At 45.4% G+C, this 15590-nt stretch overlaps 1 protein-coding gene across 4 annotated transcripts in view; it reads left to right on the top strand.

The window, feature by feature from the left end:
- Positions 1-15590, top strand: part of MYO1B (myosin IB) — a 188330-nt gene that overhangs the window by 38194 nt on the left and 134546 nt on the right. For 3 of the 4 annotated variants that reach the window (XM_075530411.1, XM_075530414.1, XM_075530413.1), the window contains exon 2: positions 2991-3134. In XM_075530411.1, the coding sequence (XP_075386526.1) occupies positions 3000-3134 (135 nt within the window). In that variant the 5' untranslated portion in view covers positions 2991-2999. The remainder of the gene's footprint in view (positions 1-2990; positions 3135-15590) is intronic. The other variant, XM_075530412.1, reaches the window with a different exon arrangement.

The raw sequence follows: 15590 nt of genomic DNA, 5'->3' as shown, positions 1-15590 counted from the left end.
ACTCCTTTTAGTGTCCTGTGTCCTGTCTGCCCTCTCAGGCTGGCCACACCTGCACAGCACCTGGCCGATTTACTTTTTTGTAAACTCCAAAGAACTGGGCACCGCATGCTCTCGCCCTGAGAATCTTTTTCAGATGCTCAATGCTGCTAGGCCCAAGACCCAACTCTTAGGAAGAGGCCATAGTTTAGTAGCTGTTTCACTATTAGATAGGAAGGTGATCAAATTCCCAGTCCCTGATGGCAGGCCCTCACCCTCTCCACCCAGCCTTCCCGTGCTTTCTAGCACGTTCCTGGTAGCAAGCACTCCACTTCCAGGTACCTGCTTCTTTCATTAGGCTTTCTGTTTTGTCAACTCAAATAACTAAACAGTAAAGAGAACTAATTGGCTTACGTGAGGGGAAGCCTGAGAGAGGTGGGACAGGCGTCAAGTGCAATTTGAGCCCGAGGTTTGTGATGCCGACCAGAGCCCAGCCCTGATTCTGTTGTTTTCTTGCCCTGCTCTCCTCCACGTGCTGTCTTCTGCCTCAGGACTGCCAACGTGGCTACAGCGGCTCTCAGTATCTTGTCTGGGAGTCACACCATCTAGAGGTGGAGCGAACCCTGGTCCCCATAGATTAAGCAAAATCCTCAGGCTCAGGCACATGCCCAGCTCAATCAGTTCCTGAGGCTGGGAGATGGGAATATGGTGGATGTCTTAGCCTAGACTCACATGGTATGTTTCTGGAGCTTCTCATTTCTATGAGGTTCTCTGTTGGCATCTCATGTGACAGCTACCAAGGATCCTCTGGGCTCCAGGTACATGCACATTTAACTCTCCTTGTAACCCCCTGAAGGAGCCAACTCGCTAAGAGTTGGCCTCGACTGGATGACCTTGAGTTTGGGTTCCCCAGTGAGACCTTCTGATGGTGTGTGGCAACGTTGAGTTAGCAACAGATTATGGAATTTGCTACTGTGGTTCGCATAGCTCCTTCAGAGAAAGTCAAGTCCATTCCATTGCCTACTGGAAAGGCTGGTTTCACTGAGCGAGCAAAGTGAACCAGACGGAGGCGGGTGGTGGTGGCGCCCTAAGGGTGCAGTCCCTTTGCAGGAAGATATGGAAGTAGAGCCATCTTCTAAGTCTTCGAGTTTTACCTGGACAATGAGAGTCATTATTCCCTCCCTCCAAGTATCTAGCTGCAAAGAAAGCAAAACGAAAGTTAGAAAAAGCCCCCACACAGAAAATACTGGTTAATGACTAGGCTGAATGAATGCTGATAGCACCTTTTCAGTTTGATTTGTTTTGATGTTGTTGGCAAAAGCTGCGTTTCAGAGTTTACGTTCTTTACTATTTAAAACGCCCTTCACCAGTCCCCATTTGGATGGCAAAGTGAGGCTAGAAGTGTGGAAGGTAATGCCCAGCTTGCTTGAACTTTGAGTTTGAAGCTGGTGCTGCAGACTTAATTATAGAGAAAGATTGGCTGCTTAATTACTGTTACTTGCGGTGCATCCACATGGTCTTGCTGCAGCTGTTTCTATAAATAGACTTTATACACAGAAATCCACCCTGGGGCTAAGTGTTCCCATTCAACCACCTTGCTTAATTCAAATTGCTGGTTTGAGGTGGTTATTTTTAAAGCCCTTCTCAGGTTGACTTCCCCCTTAATCCCTAAACTTCTTCCATCGTCTGCCAAGTCCCATGTAAGGCTTCACAACTAGAGTGCTTTGGACAATGCGTGAGTCTGAGAACCTGAAATTCGATGTTAACAACAACAAAACCCAAACTCACTGCCACTGAGTCCATTCGAGCTGTAGAAACCCTACAGGACAGAGTTGAACAGCCGTCTGGGTTTCTAGACGTAGCTTTCCATGCGAGGAGAAAGCCTCCACGTTCCCCAGTGGCTTCGAATTGCTGATATAACATGTAACCCGCTACACGAGGATGCGCTGAAACGTTTATGTGACATGAAAAAAGATTTGGAGGTCAGGACTAATTTTTCAACAACACTCAAGTGGAAGGCATTGAAGCTACGCACCAAGTGGATGAAAATGTGCGTACCACCAGTGTCCAGATCAGGTGTTCAGATTTTAAGGAAGGCCAGGGAGCCCTCGGAAAATGAACCAAGAGAGGGAACATAGGCCGTCTCGACCAGGAAGAAACGGAAGTTCAGAAGCTGGTGGAAGATGACAGTAGAATTACCAGGGATGCACCAGCTGTTGAAGTGATGTCCATTTCTGTATCTTAACACCAGGCGCCTGGGTGGCTGCCCACCAAAAGGCAGGTTGAATCCATCCGTGGCTCTGTGAGAAAAAACGAGGCATTCCACCCCCATAAAGATGTAGAACCCCGGAGACCAGTGGGCAGTTCTACTGTCCGACGGGGTTGCTATGTGTTCAATTTTTCTGTTTATCTTAAAATTCGAGTCATTATAACAATTTCTACTTCATAGAGTGATTCTGTAGATCAAATGAATGAATGCATGTGATCTTGGTGTGGTTTTGATGCCTGGCACGTGCTTAATGACAGTAGCATCACCTTTATGATAGGTTTTCGAGGCAAAGTGCATTCTGGGCTTCCTCCTGGATACTTGACTGGATAGTGGCCTGAGGCAACAGGCTCCTGGATGTCGAGGTCCAACATGGGCACATTGAGGTGGGAGAAAGGTGGGGTAGACTGGAGTTTTACAACTTGTGGTTCAGGAGAGAGAAAGGGCTACAGAGGGAAACAGAGACTGTGGTTTCTTAGTGGCTCTCTGTGCCGGTGGAATTTGCCTAGGAGAACGAGCCTGAGGGAGGAGGAGGGCCTTCGGCGTCAGCTGGTTGGCAGATGGAGCCTCTGGTTGCTTGGCAGGGACCGCGGCCATGCCATTGGGCTGTGGGGAGGGAGGTTATGACACTTTGCGAGGCGGGTGAAGGCCATTTGGAATTACCAGTGTTTCGTTTCTCTAGTGGTGGTAAGACTAGCACGGGGTAGGTTTCCTCCTTTACACTGACCTCTTTTCCTCTTTCCTGCAGCAGGAGACGATGGCCAAGATGGAGGTGAAAACGTCCCTCCTGGACAATATGATTGGAGTCGGAGATATGGTTCTTCTGGAACCTCTCAATGAGGAGACCTTCATCAACAACCTCAAGAAGCGTTTCGACCACAACGAAATCTATGTGAGTGGACACAGCAGGCGGCCTGTGACCCACAGCACAGGCCTCTGTGCTCAGAGACAGCTTTTTCTTCTTTGGACTTTCCTCTCTTACTTCATTAATATCCAGGGTTTCACCCTCAAGAGAGAGTGTTGTTTGCTGAGTTGGCACATGAGTAATGTCGATCTGAGGCGGGCGAGTCTGCTCTCCAAATGGCATGTGGGGTGCCGACTGCATACGAGCACTCTGCTGATGCGGGCGCATCCGAAAGCAAGCAGACTAGGTCCTGGTTCTGAAGGATGGAGGCCCAGAAGGAAATGTGAAATTTGCCAACATCCTCCTGTGAATGCCTTTCTAAAAACAGGAAAGTCTAGTCATTGAGAAACGGCCTGTTAAAGTATAAGGGACTGACCTGTGAGAAAGAACTTGAACCTTCTGGACACGTGAAGTCTGTAGGGACAGGAGCGAATCACCAGATAAGAATGCGTTGTGGAGGTTTTTATCTGTTTCATTAGTTTGCTAGTCTTGTTAGTTTGCATGTTTGGGTTTTAATGCTTTTCTGTATATGAAATGCAGAATAGGTGAATCTAGACACAGTAACTAAATGAATGGCTCCTTGGGGGTATGGCAGAGCAGTTTGGGGGAAATGGGGACTAATGATGAGTCTGAGAATGAAGGAAATGTTCTAAAACTGACTGTGGTGATGACTGTACAACTCCTCATGATGTGACTGAACCATTGCGTTGTCTGATGTGCGCATTAAATGCGAATAAAACCACTGGGAATATAAGGAATGTATGTTTGAGGTTTGAAGATTTGCTGTGAGAACATAATGTCATGTCAAAAATGAAGACATACAAATAGATACATTCATAGTGGAGAGTTTTTTCTTTTAATTAAAAGATCACTTTATTGGGGGCTCTTACAATCTTTTAATAATCCATACATCAGTTATATCAAGCATATTTGTACATACATGTCATCATTCTTTTCTAGACATTTGCTTTCTTTTGAGCCCTTGGTATCAGCTTCTCTTTTCCGCTTCCTTCCCCCTCCTCCTTTGTGACCTCTTGATAAATTATAAATGATTATTTTTTTCATATTTGACACAGACCGCTGTCTTCCTTCCCTCATGGTTTTGTTGTTTATCCCCCTGGAGGATGTGTGTGGTTATATGCTGATCATTGCGATCGGTTCCCCCTTCCTCCCCTCCTCTCCCAAGAGGTAGAAGAGGGCAGGCTTGATGATGAGGCAGGAGGAAGGTAAAAGGGATCAGAGGAATGATCTTGGAAGCAAAGCCATAGATGGAGTTATAAGCATAGGTGTGTATATATGTAAATACTTTAATTCATAAAAATACAGAGGTATTGGCCTTTATACATATATTTATATGGCAATACACTGAGGTAGTGGATGGACTTCGGCCTCTGCTCATCCCCTTCCTCAAAATGCCAGAACACTTCGTTCCATCAATCCAGCATTCTGTGATGTTCACCCTCCCCGCACAATCGCTGAAGATAGAATGGGCGCATAAGCAAATGTGGTGAAGAAAGCAGATGGTGCCCAGCTAACAAAAGATAGAACATCTGGGATCTTTTTAAAAAAAAATCATTTTATGGGGGCTCTTTACAGCTCTTATCACAATCCATACATGCATCCATTTTGGCAAACACATCTGTACATATGTTTTCATCATCTTTTTCAAAACATTTTCTTTTGACTTGAGCCCCAGACGTCAACTCCTCATTTTACCCTGCCCTCCCCCACCTGAGATTTTTATGTTATAAGAATTCTTGATAAAGGATTACACTGTATTGCTATCAGCTTTTCTAAGTATATTTAAAACATGAATATGAACGTATTTACATACGGCTTTTTAAGGATTTGCATTGTGGAACTGGAGGTATGCTGGTAGTTAAACCACACAAACAGGACAATTGATTCTTTGTTGCCCAGCCCAAGAAGGAAACAGGATGGATTGGATAGAAATAGTTTTTTATAGACTCTTGCTTTGTTTCTCAGTTCTGGTGTGCATCATCTGCCCCCTATACTACATATCTGAGCCTTACGAAAAATTAGATTATTGGAACATACTATATATATATATATATATTTGTGTGTATGTGTGTGTGTGTGTGAAGCCTAGGAAGGAATATGTATAAATAAGAGGGAAAGTTTGTAACTGTTATACGTAGGATCCATTATAACTTTTTCAGAAGTTTCATCTTTGAAAGTACAAAAGTGCACTACTTATGTCACATGGTGTTTTTCCTTTCTAGAATAATTTTGGGTAATTGAGTTCCTTATGTATGTTTTCTCATCATCTGGGAATTGAGGATTTGTATTGTTGGAGGTAGGGGAAGGGTGACAGGAGCATGATAAACGTGGACACTGCGTGTTTAATGCTAGTGTATCACTGCCCACTAAACTGAGGTGTGGTTACGGTTCGGAGATGGAGCTCTAGAACGCACTGACTCAAACGGACAAGGTGTATAAGCCTCCGTTACGGAGCAGGGAGACGGTGTGGTTTGGTTGGGTAGTGAGGCTGGGTGCCACCTTCCTCAAGTAGACAGTTCAGCTTTCTGGTGGGAAATCTGGAGAGTTCTGCAGCTTTCCTTCAAAGTTTGGTCCCATATCAAACAAAAGACAGACTTTAGACATTGGTCGTTGAGATGGAGATAAGGAGGAATCGATTATATTGCCCTAACTTACGTTACCGATCATTTTTCTTTTTGGCTCTAACACGCACCGCACTCGGAGATGGATTGAAAGTAAGATGGGGAGTCGAACGTTACGTGCGCTCAAATACCTGATTTGTTGTGACCGCCGAAAAGAAAACAATCCCCTTTTAACCCAATGCCAAGTGCTAACATTCGTGAGTCTTTAGCAGACGAAATGTCTGGGCTTTAGTCCTGGCTAATTTTATTTTCTAAACTATTTTAAGAATTCTCCTTTCTGCTCCAAAACAAAAGATCTGCCTTCTGTGCCCAAACGCTCACATCAGTTAGCATTTTCCATGATGCTTCCGGGCTCCCATTTCTATGAGATAGGTGTGTGGCTCATTTCATGATCTTAAAAACCCACTGTGTTGGGGCGGAGCACACTCGACATTACGTGGAAAACCTGAGAAGCAGGCTGTGGGGTGCATAGTGTCGTCTTAATGTGTGTGGAGATGGCCGACGGGATTTCACAAATGTGGATGCTTTTATACACTTAGAGAGAGGCTTGTTAACTGTAGATTCTACAGTGGGATAGAGAGTGGGGGCAGGGGTGGATTACTTTTCATATGATGCAGGGAGCCCTGGTAGTACAATAGTTAAAGCACATGACTGCTAAGTAGAAGGTTGGCGGTTCAAACCCACCAGCTGCTCCCTGGGAGAGAGATGGAACATTCTGCTTTGTAAAGATTTTATAACTTTGGAAACTCTGTGGGCCAGTTCTGTTCCATCCTACAGGGCCAATATGCACCAGGATCCACATGAGGGGTTTGGTATTATTATGATTCATTCAGACAAGCATGTATGGCTTTTGTAATTAAAATAAAACAAAGCAGAACGCCTGTAAGATAAATTACCAACTCCTCTAGTGCTACACACCCTGTAAGACTACCCTGGGTAAATAAATAGGTTTCTGGTTTTCATTCGGACAGTACTCCTACTTTGCTTTTGTTCAAAGATTGTTGCAAAATGTCTAGCTTGATGTCAAAGGCTAAGTTCATATGACACGGGACATTGTACTTTCTTGTACCTTGCTACATTTTAAAATCCTTTTTCCAGAGAATGAATTCCCAACAAGGTATTCTGCCTACCCCCCCGGAAAAAAAATTTTAAAACCATTTTTCATGATTTTATTGCTGTTTCTTCTACTGTGAAGTAGATGTCAGCTTACATTTAGAAGCCATGGCTGATAAGAGACCGGGATGGAACGGACTCTTGAACTCTGGGTATGCCCAGTCTCAGAAACCTCCTAGGCGAGCCACCGGGCCTCTGCGGGCCTTGTTCTTCCATCCGACCACGCCTTGAACCTGTACAGAGCCAGAACGCAGAATCCGTCCCTGCTTCCACAGAGCTCCCCCAGGGGGTCGCTTCCCTGGGATGTGAGTTCTCAAGTCTATCTAGCAGTTGTAGTTCCTGGTGACCCTGTCACCCTGAACTTGTATCTCTGCCCAGAGCAGGGCTTTTCTGGAACCAGCCAGGGGAAGTATTGGTCGTGTGAGGGTGTGTTTGTTTAAAGTTAGCAGACCCTCAACCCAGTCTGGTCTAGACAGCCAGAGGACTTTTGGTTCTCTTGTGTACCTGGAGGTCTAGAAGTAGTTAGCATTTAGAGTTGGTTTGCTTTTGTGGCTCAGCCGTGGCACCAGCAACTTTCTTTCTTTCTCTCCATCCGCCTTACCTTCCGTGGCTGCTACCTTTATTCTGAGGTTTCTGGTAGCAGGATTCACATTCGTACTCCAGCCCCTCGAGGGGAGAGAGGCTGCTTCTGTCCCTGCACTTACAGGCCTGAGAGCTGCCCGAGGCAGGCCGCCGGGGTCACAGGTCCACCTCAGCCAACAGCTGCGGCTCAGTGACTGGAATGAGCAGAGTGACGTGAGAGTGACATTTCTGCTAGAATTGGGGACAGGTCAGCTTTTTCCAAAGTAGAAGAGATGTGTGAGTATATCTGCTAAAACAAAGCAAAACAAACAAACAAAAACCTCAAATCACTTTCCTTGAGTGGATTTGCATTCACAGTGACTCTTTCATCTGCTAGGAAGGGGCACAGGGTGCTGAAGGGGCCCAAACAAAGACCCCTTCCAGGTTTGACAGATAATTCTGCACCCGGCAGCTGGGTTAAATGCCCAGTTCTCACTTAAACAAGGTTTCCCACGGGAGCATTTCATCAGTGAAGACCCATGCTTCGAATCCACCCTAAATGTTCTTCTGGAGTGCTCCTTCTGTGGAACCCCTCAGGGCAGAGACGGTGCCCCAAAGATGTAGTGGATCGGCTTTAGGGACATTTTATTGAAATCTTCACTTCCCAAGTCAGCGTTCTCTTCTCGGGGTTGGGTGTGTGTCCCTTCAGTGTTTTCCTCCCCCTACTCTGAGTAAAACGGAGACTCCTGGGAGCGGCGCTGTGCTTTGAGGGGCTTCTCCCACCCGTCTGGAAAGCACTGAGTGGGTGGCTGGCTCAGACGGGGACTTAGGTCCGACTTTTAGGTTTCTGAGACTGTCAGTCTTCATTGGAGCAGACTGGGAACAGCTCCGGATCTTGACAGGGCCCCTGTGGCCGTCTGTCCCCTGGAGGTGGATGGAGCAAGGTCAGGTGAGAGGAGATGAAAGCTGGGTGGACAGGGGAATGAGCCTTCAGGGCCAGAGCCAGCTTGGCTCTGGTTCCTCCCTCTCAGCAGCGTGAGCTCAGGCTGGCATGCTGCTTGGTGCAGGGGTGCTGGCACCTGGGGCCTGCTCTGCGCTTGGGAAATGCTGGTCGTGCAGTCCTGGAGTCTTGCTCTTCTGGAAGCTTCCTGTCCTTTGTCATGCCTCCTTCCAACCTCCCCCTGCCAGTGGGGCAGCGGTAGGTCGGTAGGTTCCATGTGAACTTTTTTTTGTCACTTGGAGATGGCAGAGCTGAGATCCAGCCAGACATGAGTCTGTTTTTAGGGTGGCTGGTCAGGTCAGTGGTTCTGTTCAGGAACAGGAAAACGGCAATTTAGGCTAAAACAAGGCCAGGGAAAATTCTGGACGCTGGAGAACCAAGGTGTCTGCTCTCTGACCAGTATTTTTGGTGCTGAAAGTAAATTTAGCTTGTTTTCTGCCTGAGTCGGCAGACTGGGTGGGCAACATCCGTCAGTCACTCAGTTTTAGCAGCTTAAGCTCAAGTAGACGTAGTGGTCAGAGGTACTCCTTTAAAAGTCAGGTAGAGATTGTCCTGAGGTTCAGAAATCAGCCCTCAGACAGATGCCTGCAAGGATGAGATCAGGTACTTTTAGTGAAAGATACTCAAAATATATACTCACCGTATCTTCTGTTTAAAATATTGTGAAGCCCAACTATATAGCAGTATTTCCCGGTGGGCGATGGTCACTGGACGATCCAGCGGGGCTGCAGAGTAGACACTTAGACTCCATCCTGGATTATGGGCTATAGTACAAAAACCTTGCATTGGCAGGAGAAACTGAGTAATTTTTTTCCCTGAAAAGGTGGCGGCAGATCAAAGACATTTTGGAACGAACGCATGCTACAGCTATATGCATGTACATACGTATTTGTGACATATATAAATATATATATATATATATATATATATATATATATATATATATTTAAAGCTACAAAAATGCATTTCACTTAATACCAGCAATTCTCAACCTGTGGGTCGTGACCCCTTTGGGGGTCAACGACCCTTTCACAGGGGTCGCCCGATTCATAACAGTAGCAGGATTAAAGTTATGAAGTAGCAACGAAGATAATGTTATGGTTGGGGGTCACCACAACATGAGGCACTGTATGAAAGGGTCGCGGCATTGGGAAGGTGGAGAAGCACTGGCTTATACACATGAATGTCCTGCCATATGGCTGTCATGTATATTCCTGGGAATTAGTCGTGAGTACATTAGTTTTCTGGGCTGCGTAACAGATAACCACAAGCTTCGTGACTAGAAGCAACACGCACATACTTGTTTCTGTCGATCAGGAGTCTGGGGAGGCCTTAGCTGGATCCTGCATGCATGGTCTCATCAGACAACAATCAGGGAAGTTTTAAACTAAAAAATTGGATCGTGAACTGTGATTAGTTGACTGCTTGTCTTAGAATGACCATCACGCCACCACATTGAATCCTAACCCCACACCTAACCCTCAGCCCTTGAGCCAGTTCTGACTCTTTCTGACTAGACCTGCACTGTGAGTTTCCAAGGCTGTGACTCCTTAGAGGAGCAGAGGCCTCATCAAAACCAAGGAGCGGCTTCAGGCTTTGAACTGCTGACCTTGCGGTTTGCAACCACTATACCGTTAGGGCTCCTTACGATGTAGTCGTTAGTTCACTCAGAAATCAAGGCTGATAAAGGGCCAGTGACCAGTGGTGTCTCCTGTGGCTTGGTTGTTTCCCAGTCTTATGGAGTTGTGTAGTTCTCTTTCCCTAGTAACCTCCTTCCACCTTCGTCCCAGTCCCTGGGAGTCATAGTGGCAGATAACAGTGGTGAGTTATCTTCTGGAATATGCTAGTTTTTTGGGAGGTGGTTATAGCGTTGGAGTTACACCTTCTTGTTTCTCCATGTTGATGAGCTTTCACTGTGAGAAGCTGGCCCCGACAGTTTGTGTGAAGCAAGAGCGCGGTCTTCATGCTATCCCCAAGTCTCCTTGACTCAGAGGTGGAGAGAGGAGGGATCCTGGATGGGTTAGAAGAAAATGCCTGGATCTGGTGTCGGAGTGACCCCCCATGAGCAGCTCTCGGTCTCCCAGGCTGCTGAGAGGGAGAGGTGCAGTAAACACAGAACAAGTTGTGTGTATTTCAAGACTGCGACTTCAGTGTCTGAATGGAGACATGCATTAGAAGGCTAGATAAAGCTGGGGAATCTAGCAAATCACGAGGCTTAAGAGAAATGTGTGTCTAATTGCTGAGTATGGTCTGTCTCTTGGACAGTTTTAGAAAACGTTTTTTAAAGCAGTCATTTTGGGCAGTAACTTGGAAGGGCCAACTCTTGTAAGTTCTTGAAGCCATTGGTGATTGTGAATTTTTTCCTTTTAGAGAGTTGTTTCAAGGGTAGAGTGTAGCAAGTTTAGAGAGTTGTTTCATCATGTAGTACTATGTTATATTTGTAATAATAACAACCCCAAACCCACTCCATCAAGTTGATTCTGACTCACAGTAATCCTATAGGACGGGATAGAATGGCACCTTTGAGTTTCTGAGACTGTAATTCATTATGGGAGTAGAAAGCCCTTTCTTTGTCCCTCAGAGTGGCTGTTGTTTTCCAATTGCTGACCTCATGGTTAGTAGCCCAAAGCATGACTACTCTGCTGTAATAGGTTTAAGTATTTTGATTGGAACTGTATCTGAAGTTGGGGTTAGGAAGCACTTAGGCCTGAGTTGTCAAGTCCCCGTTGGAGGCTGTCTGCTGAGTACTGAACTCCAGACCTGGCTCTGCAGCATACGGTCTGTGAGACCTTGGGCGAGTCCTTTCCCTCCTTGTAGCTTCTGTTTTCTCATCAGTCATATAGTAACTGATGTCAAGCATTTAGTAAGTTTTTGCTGTGTATCGGCTGCTGTTCTAAACACTTCATATGCCATGAAAAGACAAAGAATTTCTTTCCAAGAAAGAGTTGCAGTCCCCTTGTAATTCTATACTAAGAATAGAGTACATTTCAGTGAAGTCCAGAATGATTTTTTAAAATATTTTATTGTGGTTTTACTGAAAGTGTGTGGAGCAAATTCTTTTCCCACTCAACAGCTTGTACACATCTGCCTTGTCTTATTAATTGAAATCCTCTCAATAGAACAGCAGTCTTCTCGTCCCTTCCCGCGTTTCCCATTTCTATTAGCCCGTCTTTCTGGTCCCTTCCTGCCCTCTGAACATTGTTGTCGGGCCAGTGGAATGATTTCCCTCCCAGGTTTGAGAAATAGGTTTTCTCACGGGCAGCATCTCTTCCCTTCCCAGCCTTGCTCTTCCCCTTTCTTCCCTTCTGCCCTGGCATTCCTTGCTTACACTTGATTTTCCTTTACTCCTGCTCTCAATCAGCCTCTCCTTATTTTTTAAGCTTTAGAACAGCGCAACAGTGGTGTACCTACAACATAGGACGACTCTGGCCTACTAGGACTAGTTCCAAACCAACTTACTGACATCGAGTCAAAGCTGGCTCATCTCGACCCCTGTGAGTTTCCCAGACTCTGGACTCTAAGTGTTTGCTGGAGTAGAAAGCCCCGTCTTTCTCCCATGGAGCTGCTGGTGGTTCCAGCTGCCGACCATGCGGATCTCAGCCCAGTGGGTAACCACAACACACACCACTGGAGCCCCTTGTATCTTAGTTAAGAGAGTTTATTAGATGTGGGAACTATTTGGAAAATTCCTACCACATCACAGGACTTATCTCAATGACGATAGGGAGATATTGTATTAACCTGTTCTGATGTAAAAGCTGCCCACGGTGAATTATTTTGGCCAGTATTTCGGCGTGGCATAGAATTCATATATAGTTCTGTAATTCATTGTCTGAGAGTTCTGGCAGCACAAGAAGCACAGTGGTAATTGGTGGTGGTTCAGACATTTCTTTGGACGGCACTAAAGTGCCGTTGCCTGCTGTCCTGTCTGGGGTAGGAGCCAGCGTCTGCTGGGCATGACTTCCTGGCCCATGAGCAGGACTCCTCCTCTAAGACCCCAGAGGAGATAACCAAAAACACGAGAGGGGGAAATTCGTTCTCCCCGATTTTGAGCTGAGAACTACTGAAACAATAACATAATCCGCGGAAGCAGAGGTTGGCAGTTAGAATTCCGAGAGACCCTAGTGGTCATGTCCAAGGCGAGACTGTGGGTCAGGATCGTTGAGGCAGACCAGCTGTCGCAGTGGAGCAGGCGATCAGAATGGCAGCTAGCTAGTTGGAAGAAGCAGGAACATGGGTAGGGGCCAAGGCATGTCAATATGAGGGGGGAAATGGAATGAAACGATAAGGGAAAATTCCCATGAGTTGTCTGAAGCGCCCTCAGACCCCTAGGGAACTGGTGAGGCCATCTTCCCAGAGCTGACCTGCCGAGGGTCCTTGATCCAGTTGTCTTGGGTCCATTATCATCCGTGGGCCCAGCTTGCTTGAAGCTCCGTGGTTGGTGTTTCAAAGGGCTCCTGGGTGCCTTTACCTTGATGGAAACACTTTCATGGCTTGATGTAATTCATAAGCTTCTCTGGCATGCAGCTGATGTTCTGTAGGCAGAGGAGCCCTGGTGGCGCTGTGAGCTAAGCATTGGGCTGCTAACTGCCAGGTTGGCCGTTTGAGCCCATCAGCTGCTCCTGAGGAGAAAGGTATAGCTTTGCAGTTCAAAAGCACCCCCCCCCCCCCAGGTACAAGGGTTGTGCTGAGCTGTAGCCCACCTGACAGTGGGTTGGGGTATTCCCTGGGTCACAGACTTGGCTGTGGAGCCTGGGTCTCAAGCTCCACCTCTGGCGTTAACTACTTGTTAAACCTTGCATACGTCTTTAAGAAACTGTCTCTGTCTAAAGATTCTTCCTCTGCAAAAATAGTGCTAATAATTGCACTGATTGTGTCGATTTGTTCGAGGATTAAAGAGCTCGTTAATGTCTCCGTAGCACAAAATAAACATTTGATGACCTTTGGCTGTTACTGGTAACATGAATACATGTTGCATGTTGACCTCTTATTTTTAAGATTGTGGTGTGGAGTGTATATATTGAGTTAGATATTTTAATAGTGATATATAGTAGATTGGTTTGTGTGTGTGTGTGGCACCATATAAAACCCATGTAGAATGGAAGAAGCATACCGGCCTGTGTGGTTACGAGGTGCTGAAGGGATCCGTTATCAGGCATCAAAGAACAAAAAAATCATATTGTGTGCTTACCTCCCCGATACGATCACTGAAGACAAATGGCTGCATAAGTAAATGCGGTGAAGAAAACTGATGGTGCCCGGCTATCAAAAGATACAGCGTCTGGGGTCTTAAAGGCTTGAAGGCAAACAAGCGGCCACCTAGATCAGAAGCAAAAAAAGCCCACGTGGAAGAAGCACACCAGCCTGTGTGATTAAGAGGCATTGAAGGGATCAGGTATCAGGCATCAAAGAACAACAAATCATATCACTGTGAATGAGGGGGAGTGTGGAGTGGCGATCCAAAGCCCTCTGTAGACAATTGGACAGCCCCTTACGGAAGGGTCATGGGGAGAAGATGAGCCAGTCAGGGTGTGATGTAGCAATGATGAGACATACAACTTTCCTCTAGTTCCTGAATGCTCCCCCACTCCCTCCCCACCACTATCATGATCTCAATTCTACCTTACCAATCTGGCTAGACCAGAGGATGTACACTGGTACAGATAGGAACTGGAAACACAGGGAATCAAGGATGGATGATCCCTTCAGGACCAGTGGGTAGAGGGAGAGTGGGGTAGAGAGGGAGATCTACATATAACCTCTTCCCTGGGGGATGAACAACATAAAAGTGGGTGAAGGGAGATGTTGGACAGTATAAGATATGACAAAATAATAATTTATAAATTATTAAGGGTTCATGAGGGAGGGGGGAAAATTGGGAGCTGATGCCAGGGGCTTAATTGGAGAGAAATGCTTTGAGACTAAAGAGTGTAACGAATATACAAATGTGCTTTACATAATTGATGTATGTATGGATTGTGATAAGAGTTGTAAGGGTCCCCAATAAAATGATTGGAAAAAAAGACCCATGTAGAATTGCCTTTGTTATTTTCACTTAGGCAATTCTGCACAGTTTTGAGCTGTGTCTAAAAAACACCAAAGCTCTGAATTAAGACAAAGGCCCTCTTCAAGGGAATTTCAGGGAATCCTAGAGATGTTTTTTTAAAAGCATTTTAGCACAGTTGATTATTGTGAGTTTGTCGATAGGTTGTGCATCTTTAAAAAGTTGAATGGACACTGTATTCTGGTATTTCTTAATGATGTAAGGTATTGTATAAGACAAACTTCTGATTAGGCACTCTTGGCCACTGTTAGACAAAGCTTCCTAGGCCCAATACTTAATTTCTCTGTTTTCTATTAAGAAAGAGGGTTCATGTCCATCTTAGGGGATTATGACAATAGTTCATTATAAAGGTTCTTAAGTGTACATTCTATTGCAGCACTTTCATTGGTTTCGGACCAAGTTTTTAATGAACTCCAGAAAGATAAATAGTTAAAATGTATTCTGAAGGCCCTAAAGAAACTGGTAAGTTGGCAGGCTCAGCACAGCAGGACTCTTACAGATGTGTTTTGGAAGAATTTGTTATTAAAAACAAAGGTCTCTTAACAGTCATATGGTGAAACCAGGCCACTGTAGGATTTCCTTAAGTATTTGATGGTTTACCTGCTGTATTTTAGTTTTAGGTTAGCATGGGGAATTGCATTGTAAACATCTCAGGGGTTAGGGCTTTCAAAAATCTTAATCTTGCTCTTGGGAGAAATGATATAAAAGATGTAAAATTAGTATTTTTGTATTCATATAATAATGCTTTATGTTTGTAGTGTGGCTGAGCAATATACATATAATTTTACAAAATTGAGATTCACTAATTTGTAAAGCTTGTGTTTTATTATTTTATTTGAAAAGAATTTTTTGGGGGGGCTAGATACTGTTTTAAAATGTTGCATATATCCGTGGCATCAGAAGCAGCACAGTCTGCCTCACTTTGGCCTTTGATTACTTATGCTGTGTTCTAATACAAAGTCGGCCCCATGCTGGCCAAGTCTATTCTGATTCTTAGGGACCCCCTAGGACAGAGTCCTGCCCCATGGTGGCACCGTTGGGTACATGCTGGACTGCTAACTGCA

The sequence above is a fragment of the Tenrec ecaudatus genome, chromosome 13 (genome assembly GCF_050624435.1).
Source record: "Tenrec ecaudatus isolate mTenEca1 chromosome 13, mTenEca1.hap1, whole genome shotgun sequence".
Classification (NCBI taxonomy): Eukaryota; Metazoa; Chordata; class Mammalia; order Afrosoricida; family Tenrecidae; genus Tenrec; species Tenrec ecaudatus.
The sequence above is the reverse complement of the archived record's forward strand: the minus strand, read 5'-3'. Positions and strand labels throughout refer to the sequence as shown.